General features: G+C 54.5%; 5 protein-coding genes across 5 annotated transcripts; 2 read left to right on the top strand and 3 right to left on the bottom strand.

Moving 5' to 3' along the window:
- Window positions 1–829: 829 nt before the first annotated feature.
- On the bottom strand, window positions 830–3,584 carry MCM2 (MCM DNA helicase complex subunit; the record flags this gene model as incomplete). Its single annotated transcript, XM_053194895.2, has 3 exons — window positions 830–1,084; window positions 1,143–3,486; window positions 3,580–3,584. The coding sequence occupies 3 exons, from the start codon at window positions 3,582–3,584 to the stop codon at window positions 830–832; spliced, it is 2,604 nt and encodes an 867-aa protein (XP_053047775.1).
- A 711-nt stretch (window positions 3,585–4,295) lies between these two features.
- Window positions 4,296–5,771, top strand: N0V96_004801 (uncharacterized protein; the record flags this gene model as incomplete). Its single annotated transcript, XM_053194896.1, has 1 exon — window positions 4,296–5,771. The coding sequence occupies one exon, from the start codon at window positions 4,296–4,298 to the stop codon at window positions 5,769–5,771; it is 1,476 nt and encodes a 491-aa protein (XP_053047776.1).
- A 1,443-nt stretch (window positions 5,772–7,214) lies between these two features.
- On the top strand, window positions 7,215–8,976 carry N0V96_004800 (uncharacterized protein; the record flags this gene model as incomplete). Its single annotated transcript, XM_053194897.1, has 3 exons — window positions 7,215–7,500; window positions 7,593–7,932; window positions 7,989–8,976. The coding sequence occupies 3 exons, from the start codon at window positions 7,215–7,217 to the stop codon at window positions 8,974–8,976; spliced, it is 1,614 nt and encodes a 537-aa protein (XP_053047777.1).
- A 398-nt stretch (window positions 8,977–9,374) lies between these two features.
- N0V96_004799 (uncharacterized protein) lies at window positions 9,375–10,696 on the bottom strand (the record flags this gene model as incomplete). Its single annotated transcript, XM_053194898.1, has 2 exons — window positions 9,375–10,042; window positions 10,138–10,696. 2 exons carry the CDS (start codon window positions 10,694–10,696, stop codon window positions 9,375–9,377), a joined length of 1,227 nt encoding a protein of 408 aa, XP_053047778.1.
- A 649-nt stretch (window positions 10,697–11,345) lies between these two features.
- On the bottom strand, window positions 11,346–12,623 carry N0V96_004798 (uncharacterized protein; the record flags this gene model as incomplete). Its single annotated transcript, XM_065757225.1, has 1 exon — window positions 11,346–12,623. One exon carries the CDS (start codon window positions 12,621–12,623, stop codon window positions 11,346–11,348), a length of 1,278 nt encoding a protein of 425 aa, XP_065613994.1.
- Between the last annotated feature and the right edge of the window lie 69 nt (window positions 12,624–12,692).

Genomic DNA, 12,692 nt, shown 5'->3' with positions numbered 1-12,692 from the left:
CGGGAGGTGGCAAGTCTGGATCGCGGCGTGGATGAAGCCAACAATGGAGAAACTGTTGGTCGGGTCGCCCAGGGTGGCCGCATCCCGGAATGAAGGCTTGGCTTTGTTGGTTGGAGTCGTGGAACCTTGTCAGACTCTTCTTTTTCTAGAGACGAGGCCGATGCAAGGGAGACGAACATGACGCACATGGTTCGAGTGTAACAATGTGTTCAAAGAACATGCCCCCCACATCCTCCCAACTTGCGCTCATCCAACGGTTTGAGCTCATGTAGCGTACGATGCAGGAGCTGCTCGATGGAGGGTGATAGAGCGAGGCTGTGTGGCTGCGGCTTGCCGTTCGTGATCCAACTTCCAAGTCGTGCACCACACGTTCTCGTCACCTGCATGATGCCGCATACTCCTCCATGTTGTTTCTAATTTGGACCATCCCACCGCGGCGGAATCGTCCTAATCAAGCTAATTCGCCCACCGCTTGCTGTAGTGTACCTTTCGATTAAGGGTCTTGGTATATTCCTCTTGTCACCGCTTCAAGATAGCTATCAGATTACAGACGATCAACGATTTGCTGCCCTCTTCCACCAGATCGTGCGGCGCAGTGCCTACACGTGGGAACCTTTTCAACTCGTTTGTTTTTTCATTACTCCGTGACCATGAAAGAAAGAAGCCACTGCTTACAAAATCCTGATATCATCTATCAAACACCCTCCCCAGGACACATGCGCCTGGCCTCTGCGCCGATCGCCGCCAGCCTGCCGTGCCAGTACACGTAAAGGTCCGCCCATGGTGATTAAATGCACAACATCATAGCTCTCAAAATAGAATCAGCAGCTTAAGCTCGGACTGCACCCGCTCGTCTCGACGCTTGACTTCCAGCGCCAGCCCTCCTTTGGGAACCAGGCTTGTTCAGTGTGTACTTGGCGAATGCGCGTGCCAATGCCTTCTTGCAGCTGACCTTCTGGCTTCCAACGAAACTTTCGACAGTTACGGCAATGGCTCTGTCAATGTCTTCCGCCTTGCAGTACTCCGAAAGTCTCATCTTTGCGAAGGCCTCGCTGATACGGATAATGGCTTCGAGATGACGCACCTGTAGTGACGTTAGTTGATTTGTTGTATCGGGTCATCAATCGGAAAAAAAAACTTACCGTGATGGGATACGCGCCAGTTGCCAGGGATTCTCTTCTCATATCGGCGAACAGACGCGCGACCTTGTCTTCGTCCATGTTGTACAACTTGGGACTCACGCGATCGCGCGCGTATAAAATGTACTTGCGGAGAAGTTCCTGAGGGATCTCACCCTCCTTCCTTTGCGATTCTGCTTGCGTCTCCTGGTTCTCTGACTCGTGCTCAACATCCATCGAATCCTCACCGGGCTGTGATGTCGATGGGTGACTGCGGCTGTGAGAGCCAACAATGAAGCGAGCAAGACGCTCGTCCTCTTCAGGCTCAACTGTATCCCGGACGACGCAAAGAATGTCGAAACGAGACAAGATGGGCTCTGTGAGTTCGACGTTGGCGGAGAAGGGGATCGTTGAGTTGTACCGCCCACCAATAGGATTGGCTGCAGCAATGATACCGCAGCGCGCCTGAAGAGTCGTGACGATACCGGCCTTGGAGATGGAAATAGTCTGTTGCTCCATGGCTTCGTGGATCGACGTCCTGTCCTGGTCATTCATCTTGTCGAATTCGTCAATCAGGCAGGTACCCTTGTCGGCAAGCACCAAAGCGCCACCTTCGAGAGTCCACTCGCTCGTCAAAGGGTCTCTGCGAACACTGGCTGTCAAACCAACGGCACTGGCTCCCTGTCCCGTAGCAAAAACGGCTCGATGGGCCGTCTTTTCCACATACTTGAGAACTTGAGACTTCGCCGTACCGGGATCACCCAGCAACAGAACATTGATGTCTCCACGGACCTGGTGAGAGCCTCGTCCTACTTTGGCAACACCTCCAAACAAGGACAGAGCCACGGCAGTCTTGATATCATTGTGGCCGTAGATGCTCGGCGCCATGGAGTTAATGATCTTCTCGATGATGCCGGGTTCGCGAGACAACTTGCGGATCTCGTTCTCATCCTCTTCAGTCATGCGGAACCCTGCAAGCTGGTCGTGGGACTTGACAACATTGTTTGCTTCCAGGATAGTGGCGAAAACAGGGAACCCGTTTCTGTTGTTCAACTGAGCGTCGTAGTTGTTTCTGTAAACACCAGTCACCTCAATCTCTTCACCAGGCTTGGCCTTGTCGATGAGGTCCCAAAGAAGGATGACATCTCGGTGGCGAGGCAAGCGACCTGCCGGGACTGTGCCGGGCGACTCCTGAAGTGTAAGCTTCTGGTAGTTGCGGTAGACCGTCTTCTCAGAGTTCAGTGTGAACGGGCCTCTAGACTGGCAGGCTTGGCAGTACGAGACTTTGACCTCGGTGTTGGCTTCTTGTTGGAATGGGCCGAGTGTGACACCGCACTTGGTGCAATCGAATTTGACATACTTGAGCTGAGGGAAGACGCCGGTTCTCTTCGTGACGACTCCGCTGACACGGACTAAACAGTTCAGGTGTGATTGACGAAGCTGTCTCAGGGTGTAGTGAACGGGAAGGTCGAAAATGCGGACGTGGATTTCGGAGTGAATACGCTCGTAGTCGGGGTAGTGAAGGAGTACGACGTCCATGGCAACCTCATCGAAGAGCTTGAGCATCTCAGAGGGTGCGTTGGCCAAGAAGTAGGCAAGGATTGCCTTGGATGTGGAGAGTTCTTCGTAAGAGACTTCGAGAGACTCAGCGTTGATCTCACCAAGGGTACGAATGCGGTTTCCGTAGACAGAGGAGCCGTGGTCGTCGGTGTACTCTGTCAAGAAAGCTTTGAATTCTCTCTTGATGGTGCGTTGCACAAAGGGTTGGGACACCCATTCCGTCAGACTAGCTGCCTTGACATCCTGCAGGGCCTCGAGAGAAAGCTCTTCATCCATAATGTCGGCATCCATGTCTTCATCAGGGTCCTCATCGTAGCGATGGCGCCGGCGTCGAGGCTGCGCGGAGAGGTCAATGTCGCCTTCGTCGTCTTCCCCAGGCAGGAAAGCAGCAGGGACTCGTTGGCGTCGAGCGACTTCTCGGTCTCTGCGGTTGAGCGTGGCCTCGAGCCGTCTTCTCGCGGCTAGGTCCATGTCTCCATATTCGCCCTCGTCGTCGATGTCGATCCCTTCATATCCATCATCATCCCTAGCTCTGTAGTCTACTTCGAACCCCTCTCGGAAAAGGTCAACTTCGTCTTCGGCCATTTCGTCAAGCTCGTCCAAGTCATCCTGAATCTCTGCCTCGTCCTCAATGTCCTCGTCGTCGTCCCCACCATGTGCCATGAAAGGAGCAGGAGGCGATGACGGCATAGGGCTCGAAGCAGGGCCGATTGATGATCCATCGTCGCCATTTGTGCGACCACGCTTGCGACTTGATTGTGTGGCCAGTCCTCTGTTGGCAGAGCTGGGGTTGCTTCGGAGGGGAGAACTGTACGAGCGATTAGCGATCAAGTCTTTTCCTTGTGCCCAAGAGTGGAGCGACTCTTGCAAGAGCTGACGGGAGCGATATCGCGAGGCTTACCTCATAGCGGCGGTGTGTCAAGAAGGGGTTGTGAACTTGATCGACTATCCTTCTAGACTGCGAAAGCTTGCGACAGAATCGACAAAAGCGGTTGTGAAGAAGAGGGGGGGAATGTAGAAACGGGGAGAACTGGGAGTGGGATGAAATTACTAGAGGGCCCCATCCACGTCGCCAGGGGGAATCGCGTCAGGGGTCAGCGCGTAAAGTGGCGCTTTGCCCAAAACGGACGACGCGTAAATGGGCAATTGTGGACAGCTGGAAAGTGCAGGGTACGTATCTGACGTACCAGCTTCCCCGAACGCGACTTCTTGATGGTACTGGACCCGGAACACTTACTTCGATGTTCTGCTTCCATACGTATCTTATGCTGCCTCCATCAACCACTCTGTCGCATTTGACGTCCATTTTCTTCGCCATCCCTCAACGATAATCTCAAATCCAATCATCTGGAATTGGAATCGCGCACCTTTAACAATGTCAATGGACCCCCCTCCACCACCAGCTCCGGCTGGCGACACTGATGCCCCAGTTGTCGCGCCGAAGACTACACGCAGCGAAAGCTTCTCGTCACAGAAATCCACCGACTCTCAAACTGCTGCTGAGTGCGCTATCCCTTAGTATTCGCCAGTCTTGGGCCTGGACTAACAGCTGTCTTTCGCACAGATTCATTAGGGACCAGATGCAATTGGAAGCCGACGCGCGCGAGGCTCTTCCCTATGTTCGTCTTCTCGCATCTCCCTCCTATCTACAAGATCAGCTATCCTGACTTTCCACAGAGCATAGAAAGCTGCACCAACATTCTCGGATCCCTTCGCCAAAGTGTCTTCGCCTGCCTTACCTGCAATCCTCCCCCTGCCGAATCGAAGGCCCCTTATGATGGCGCCGGAGTCTGCTATGCTTGCTCTATTCAGTGCCACGGCGAACACACTCTTGTCGAAATATTCACCAAGAGAAATTTCACATGCGACTGCGGTACTAAGAGATATCCGTCTACCAGTCCCTGCAGTCTGCGCATCAACCCTACCACCAACACCAAGGGCGGAGTGCACTCGGAGGAGCCGGACGCGAACAACAAGTACAATCAGAACTTTAGAAACAGATTCTGTGCGTGCGAGTGTGATTATGACCCTTTCCAGCAGAAAGGCACCATGTTCCAGTGTTTAGGACTGGGTACGTCCGAGACAGGCGGCTGCGGCGAAGATTGGTACCACCCTGGCTGCTTGGTTGGAATGGGGCCCAACTGGTTTGAGAGCATGAAGAAGGAGAAGCCCGCAACTGTCAAGGAACCCACAGAGGCCACAACTTTGCCCACAATATCGGAAGATTCAGAAGCGCGCTCTGTGGGCGAAGCGACAGCCGCCAAGAAACAGGATGATGATGAGGGTGTAGAGGACGAGGACGAAGACCCACCGATGCCCCCCGGCTTTCCAGGCGAGGACGACTTTGAAGCATTCCTATGCTACAAGTGTGTTAATGCCAACCCGTGGATCAAAAAGTATGCGGGCGCCAAGGGATTCCTACCAGCGGTTTTCTCGACGCAAAAGAACGCAGAGGCATTAGGCACGGAGGAGACGGCCAAGAAACGAAAGGCAGAAGATGACGCCGACGTATCAGAGGCTAAGCGACTGAAAGGTACATCTGAGCCAGCCGAGGATCAACCCGACAGCAGTGCTTCGGATGTCAAACAGGAGACTCAGGAGGCTTCGTCCGCTACATGCCGGTGGGCTTCACTTCCATCTCCACCGGCCGAAGAGTTCTCGCTCTTTATGACAGAAGACTTCCGCAACAACATATGTCGATGTTCGTCCTGCTACCCTAATCTGGTCCCGCACCCACAGCTTCTGGAAGAGGAGGAAACGTACGAGCCGCCTATGTCTGATGGCGGAAACTCGGAGCACGGAGGCTCCACAAATGGCAGCGGCAGCCTACTGGAGCGTGGAGAGAGTGCCTTGCGCAATGTAGACCGTGTTCGTGCAATCGAAGGCGTCATGGCGTATAACCATCTGAAAGACCAGTTGAAGCCGTTCTTCCAGCAATTTGCAGAGAGCGGCAAAGCAATTGGCGCAGAGGACATCAAGTCTTATTTTGCCAAGCTCAGAGGCGATGACCAGGCCATCAAGGACGCGGGAGGGGCAGCGAATGGGTCAAAGGACGATAAGGACGATCAGCGTCGGGAGCAAAGTGGCTACTGACCTACTTGAGTATCATGGTCTCCCTCGCACTCAAGGTTCTGCTTGTATGATAGCGTGTATGCCGGTTTCGATTGGACGTCGACCAGCAGGTGGCTTGCCTCAAGGATATGGTTCATGAGGACATGTGACCTTCTTCAAATGATGTCGCCTGGTTTAAGCCCGAAGCTCCGAATAGGATGATCATTTCTCCGGGAAACCACGTGCCGCGCGGGAAGCTCATCCCTCATCCTTGAGAAGTTCGTGACATTTCAACCTCATCTGGCGAGTTCAATGCTTCTGTGTTCCCATCCGAGGATGCGTTATCCATTTCCACCAGACAAGAATGAGTGGACAGTGAGGCACCTTGGACATTAGAGGGGCCCAACGCGGTGCCAGTCCTCCAGGTTGCGAGGCTACGAGACGCCTTTCTCTTAAGCAACCACTCATGTCATGTGGCGCGACGATCGTATACGAGCTTCAGGTCCAACCAAAAGTAAAATCATACAGCTGCGCCGCATGTTTTCCGTCACGGGACACCGAGCATGATGGCTTCTTCGAGATAAGCCCTCGCAAAATGCAGAATGGCTATCCGGAGGAAAGTATATATCAGATGATGGCCGGTCTGAGTTTGGCATTGGGGTACACAATGTTGACAAGATTTCTTTCCAAATTGGCATTGTCGATTCTTCTTTTGAAAAAGCTGGTGGATATAAGATCGATCAGTTCCGTTGATAAAACTGGAACTTATGAATTAATTTCAAAACTCCTGTGCTTGCTTGTCGAGAGGTGGCAACTCACAACTTGTTCTGACTTTCTGAACCACAAACCATTCATGGCTCACATCTCGGCTTCACCCGGTGGAGTCTTGTACATCATTGCCTCGCTAGATACGTGGCGCCAGAATCATTGCCAGGCGGACTGGCGTGAGGACCTTTGTCGGCACCTCTCGATATGGAGCTAATCTGGCGACTCGGGGCTCTCAAGACAGCGGAGAGGATTGCCTTTTTGCGCTCTCTATGGTCTCCTGCTCGAGAGATTTCGTCGTTGAGCATCGAGTGCGTCCTCAGTGATGGTTGAATGTGTGATTATCAATAGAGAAGCAGAAGGTAGCTGGCAGAGATGAGCACAAGTGGAAGAAAGTGTTGGAGCAACTGCCACTCGCGTGGTCGTAGAGACCCGGAACGCCCTTTCCAAACCTTGTGAGGGCTCGACCGTCGGGGACCTCTGTCCTCTCCCATCTTTCCATGAGCCTATCAAAGTGGTTTTGTGCCGCAGCATTATTGTCCCGCCCCTCCTTGCTTCCATCGGGACGCCTGTCCTTCGAAGAAACTGCGTTCCCTTTATATAGACCGAGTTCCCTCTTCACTTTTCATCATCTCGTCACTTCTTTCCCCCACATTCGTTTCCTTATCTTGACATCTTACCCTCATTCTTTATATTTTCCTCCCTTGCAATCTCTCCATGATGGCTCCTAAAAAGGAGGCAACGATGTTGGAGATGAGGGCCACGAGATCGCAAAGCGACCAAGGCATATCCGATCCTATTGACGCAGCCGAGGGCGCGAAGCTCGAGCGAAACATTTCCATCCGGCATATGGTATTCATGGCGTTGGGCGGTTCCATTGGTGCCGGTCTCTTCGTCGGTTCTGGTGCTGCTCTCGGCTCTGGCGGACCTCTGTCTCTCGTCCTCAACTTCGCTCTCGTCGGCTTCGGCGTAACATGTACCATGGGCTGCCTGGGTGAACTTGCCGGTAAGTGTTCTTCCGCATCCCTGTCCCGAACTCCCTTCCCATATCGATATGTCAGACCGCAATAGCAGTGCAAAGCTAACGTATCGTCGCAGCCGCGTATCCTGTAGCAGGCGCCTTTTACGAGTACTCGAGACGCATGATATCGGAACCCTGGGGATTCGCAATGGGCTGGAACTTCGTGTTTAACTGGCTCATTGTCTTTCCTTTCGAGCTCACGGTGATCGCAGCTCAGATCAAGTACTGGGCCCCAGACTTGCAGCCGGCCTATGTGATAACGCCAATTTTGGTCGTTCTGACCGCGACCTCATTTCTCGGCTCCAAGTGGTTCGGCGAAATCGAACACGCTCTCGGCATCGGCAAGGCCCTCGCTATCACCGTCTTCATCTTTGTTGCGATCTTCATCATCACTGGTGCCGTTCCATCAGATCCACGGTACTTATCTTCTGCTTGAATCGCAATTCAGACCGAAGCAATCTAACCTTTCATAGACACGGAACAGGAGCCAAATTCTGGCACGATCCCGGTGCGGTGAAGAATGGCATATCGGGCTTCTTCCTCGTATTCCGAACCGCCGGCATGTCGTATGGTGGCACGGAGCTCCTGGGCCTGACAGCGGCTGAGTGCAAGAACCCCCAGAAAGCCCTTCCTTTGGCGACCAAGATCGTGTTCGGCCGCATCTTCTTCTTCTATATTATATCGCTCCTCTTGCTCGGTTTCGTCGTCCCGTCCAATGACCCTGGCTTAGCCTCAACCGGTCACGGAGCCAAGTATAGCCCTTTCACGCTCGCAGCACAACTCGCCAACATCCAGCATCTCCCGAGCTTCTTCAACGCCCTGATCGTTTTGGCTATCATTTCAATGGCCAACACCAGCATCTTCGCTGCCAGCCGAGCCTTCCAAGCTATCTGCGAAAGAGGCATGGGCCCTCGGTGGGGAGCCACCGTGAAATGGGGCGTGCCTGTATACGCCTTCGCCATCACGTCCGTTTTTGGCCTCCTTGCCTTCGTCAACCTGGCACCCGGCGGTGGCGCCATCTTTGACTGGCTATTGAGCCTTTCGGGAGCTAGCAACTACTACACGTGGGCATCCATCTGCGTCAGTCATATTCGTTTCCGCAAGGCATGGGCAGCGCAAGGAAATGACACCAGTCAGCTTCTCTGGAGAAGCCCCTTTGGCGTCTGGGGAGGCTGGGTTGGTCTCGCCATTTGCTTCATAGGGCTCGCTGCAAATGTCTTAACGGCAATCTGGCCCGTCGGTGGCCATGATGCGCAGGCCATCATCCGCGACAACATTGGAACGGTGATCCCGATTATACTGTATATCGGCTACCGGGTTTGGCAGTCGATAATCATGAAGGTGAAGCAGCCTATGCTGGTCCCATTGGATGACATGGATGTACAGACGGGTATCCGTCTGTTGGAGGATGTTCCTATCTCGAACGATGTGGGCGTCACCTTACTCCGCGATGAAAAGTGATATATGCCGCCGATGTACAGTGGTTCCGTTGAGGTGACTGACCGCAGCGGTCAGGGGTTTGAGCGGCGAGAGCCAGTCGGAGTTGCGTGCCTTATGCTTTCCTTAGTAGTTGAATAGCAACACTAGCAGTAGTAACAGTACACAAGGGACAGTCTCATTAGGAGTCTTCTTTCGTTTCAACAAACCATTAATCAATGTATTCGTGAACAGAGACCAAGGCCAAGGTGCTTGGCCAGCATGACGTGAGGTATAATGCGATCGCCCATTTGCTTTGCAGGCGATTCTCCTTTCCAGCAATCCCCAACGCCGGCAACTTTTTTACCCAGAATGCTCCTTACGCCACCACAATCCCGATGGCATGCTTCATAAAACAGGTACTAAATGCATTATGTACTGCCTCACTGGCCAGAGGAGCCAGTGCTCGAATTCGCACTCGAGGGCCTCGGTGGCGGAACAGGCATACCCATGGGGATACCCAGATCTCTCTGCATCGGCACGCCGCCCATCATGCTAGATTCCGGCGACTGCGGACGCGAGTACTCGTCACCCATTTGCTGGCTCCCGGAAAGTTGTTCTTGGGCGGCTCTCTTCTCCAGCTCCTTCAACCGCTCCTTTTCCGCCGGGTCGATGAGGTCGTCGTCGTCGCTCCAGCAAGGGTCCTCGTCACTGACTTCGGGCATGGCCATGCGCTTCCAGAACCGAAGTTCCTGGCGCGCGGCCACGTCCTCCACGCGCCGATCCCACCGCGTCTCGTCCTCGTCGTACTTGCGGCGGAAGTTGCGGAGCACCTCGTTGGCCTTCCCCGCGCGTTCCTGCATCTCCCAGATCTGTTCCCGGAGTCTGCTATTCTCGGCGCGGGCTTCGGCGAGCTGGGATCGGTACGAGCGGTGCCACGCCGCGACATCGGTGACGTGCTTTGCCTTGTATTCGTGGAATTGCTTCAGCATTGCGGCGAAGACTGTCGCGTACTGGCTGAGGAGTGTCGCGTTGGCGTCGCGGCTGTATTTCGCTTTTTCGAGAGACTCGGAGAGGATGGAGATTAGGGTGTCGAGATTCTGTTCTTGAGCTGAAGAGAGAGTTTAGTATGTCAGTGACTACAGTTAAAAAAAAACAGCAGCTGGGACATGTGCGCGTAGGCGGGTATGCGAGCAAAGGGCGTACCAAGAATGTCGTCTGCAGCGTTGTGAATGAGGTCGTCGTTACCCATTCCCTGCGTCCTCGCGCGACTGCGCACCCTTCCAAGACCAGAGACGATATCCTCGGTGACGCGACGATTCTCCGTAAGCTGCCTGCTCAGCTCTTCGACCATGCCATAAATGTAGTTGAGCTCGGCCTGCTGGCCGGCCGGAGTGGGCACGCCGCCCATGCCGTTGGGCACATTGCCGCCGTTCATTCCGTTCATGAGGACGAACTGCTGGTACTGCGCGTGGGCGAGGGCTTGCTGGGCGGCGGAGAGGGATTGCGCGTTGGCGGACGGCGCAGGCGAAGGAAGTTGCGGCGACGGGAGGGAATGTTGTAGCTGTAACTGCTGTTGTTGTTGTTGGTGTTGTTGCTGCTGCCGCTGTTGTTGATTCTGATGCTGTTGCTGCTGTTGCTGTAGCTGGAGCTGGCGGGAAGAGAATTGGACCTGTTGCTGCTGGGACTGTTGTTGCGACTGGTTGTTGGAGCTGGGGATGGGGTTGAAGGCGAAGTCGTTAGAGGTGGAGGCGGGAAAGTTCATGGCCCTTGGTGTTTCTGCCCGCTTTCGAGGGGGAGGGGTGTGGGTTGGGTTGCACAACTGGCGGGCAGCTGTCGTGAGTGAGATGGTGCTCTGCTCTCGTGCTCGCTTCGCTTCTCTGTTTTACCCGGAGGTGAACCGGGGGACGGGGTGACAGCGCCGGCGCCGCTGTTGCCACAAAAGAAAAAGGCGACCTTGATTGACAAGACGCTTCTGAGGGGTGGAGCTTATCTGGCGCGCGTGTGTCTAAGTGCGGGTGCGACGGGTCTCCTTCGTGGGATGTATCTGCTCTCCGTACCGTTTTGGGTTTGGAGTGAGTGATAGGAGAGGGTGGAAGGGGCAGAAGGGGGTGTGATTGCTGCGAGACGCCCATGGTGGATGAGATATTGGCTTAAGCGGATCAAGTCTGCAAGTGAACTGAGGATTGAGGCGCTAACGTAAGCGATACTATCTTGGGCGAGTTATGCACAAAACGGCTATCAGCCAACTAACGACCAACGACGGCCCTCGATCCTTCCTCCTATCCAGTTTTTTCTTCCTTCCCTGGATAAAACCTCGAGAAACACGATGCCCAAGTGGGAATAAAAGCAAGAACAACCCGAGAGAGACCAATAGAGACCAATTTTCCTTCTGCAACCATTCGGTACCCAGACTAATCCACATCAATATCCATGTTGCTGTTGAGGATAGAGGCCTTGGGCGTCAGCTCGTCACCCCCGTTATCCTCGTTATCCTCATTATCCTCGCTATCCTCGCCATCCTCGGTGACCGCATCGTCCACCTTCTCGTCGTTTTCGAGAGCATACTTGTTCATGATGTCTCTCATGTTCGCCATGTCTTGTCCAGCGAGTGTGAGAGTCTTTTCAAAGTAATCGCGACTTCGCTTACGATGGGTTTTGGTCGGGGTAGCTGGGACACCAGCGTTGATGGGCTCGTAATACTCAGGTTCGAGACCAAGGGGTCGAGGGCCAGCGGGTTGAACCGAGGGACGCTCCAGCGGGACGGACTTCGAGGCTGATGCGATGCGGACGCGATTCTTCTGACGACGAGTGGAGGGCGAGTTATCCTCGACGTCGGTGTCGGCGAACATGACCGTGGGAGCTGTCTTGACGCTGCGAGGGCGACCAGGAGTCGGGTGGACGTGGCCCTCCTCATCGTAGCGGAGGTCAAGAGGGGGAGTCGAGGGGCCGCGCTCGACGTCGGGCTTGTCGATGGCCATAGCAGAGTCGACCCCAGGGCTAGCGTCACCCTTCATCTTTTTGCCGAGACCCAGGTAGTACTTGGGGCTGGGATTGAAATCAAGGGCCTTGGCAACACCGGAACCCGACTTCTTCGCACCAGTGCCCTTTCCATCATGGGCTCCGTCAGAGATACGGAGAGCCTTGACCGTACGCGGAGTTTCCACAGCATGATGAGCCGGCTTGTTCGGGGTCGCAGCCGGGTCTTGAGAGTTGTCGGAAGGCTCCATGTCGTAAGCGCCATCAAAACCCTGGACTGACTTCATTGTGGGCTTGTCCTCAGGGCTGTGGACAATCTTCTTTCTGACACGGTAACGGTCGTGCTCGCGAGCCAAGCGGGCGGGCAGAGGCTCGTAATACTCGCGAGTGGGTTGGTCTTCGGCGTCATCCTCAGGGTAGTCAGACAGGTCCTCTTCGGTATCCTCAGGCGACTCGGTGAGTTCTTGGTCATCGGCGCCCTCTGGATGGCCAAAGAGGTCCTCTTCTGTGTCCTCGGGAAAATCGTTGAGCTCATCCGACGGAGATCCAAAACCAAAGAGGTCCTCCTCTTCTTCATCACTGGGCAACTCGCCGAGCTCAGAGTCAGAGCCAGAGTCATCGAGGGGATCCTGGGCCACGGGACCAGTCGCAGGTGAATGAGTGCGGCGAACATCGCCAGGGCCCTCGTTCTCATCAGTGCCACGAGATGCCATTTTGCCCCGTATTCTCTGGGGTATCCGTGATCAAAGTTGACTTTGAGGACGGGCTTTGGCTAAATAACA

This window comes from Colletotrichum fioriniae (genome assembly GCF_027942845.1).
Source record: "Colletotrichum fioriniae strain IMI 355084 chromosome Unknown scaffold_5, whole genome shotgun sequence".
NCBI classification, from domain to species: Eukaryota; Fungi; Ascomycota; class Sordariomycetes; order Glomerellales; family Glomerellaceae; genus Colletotrichum; species Colletotrichum fioriniae.
Note: the sequence above shows the minus strand (reverse complement) of the source record. Positions and strands in the feature narration are given on the sequence as shown.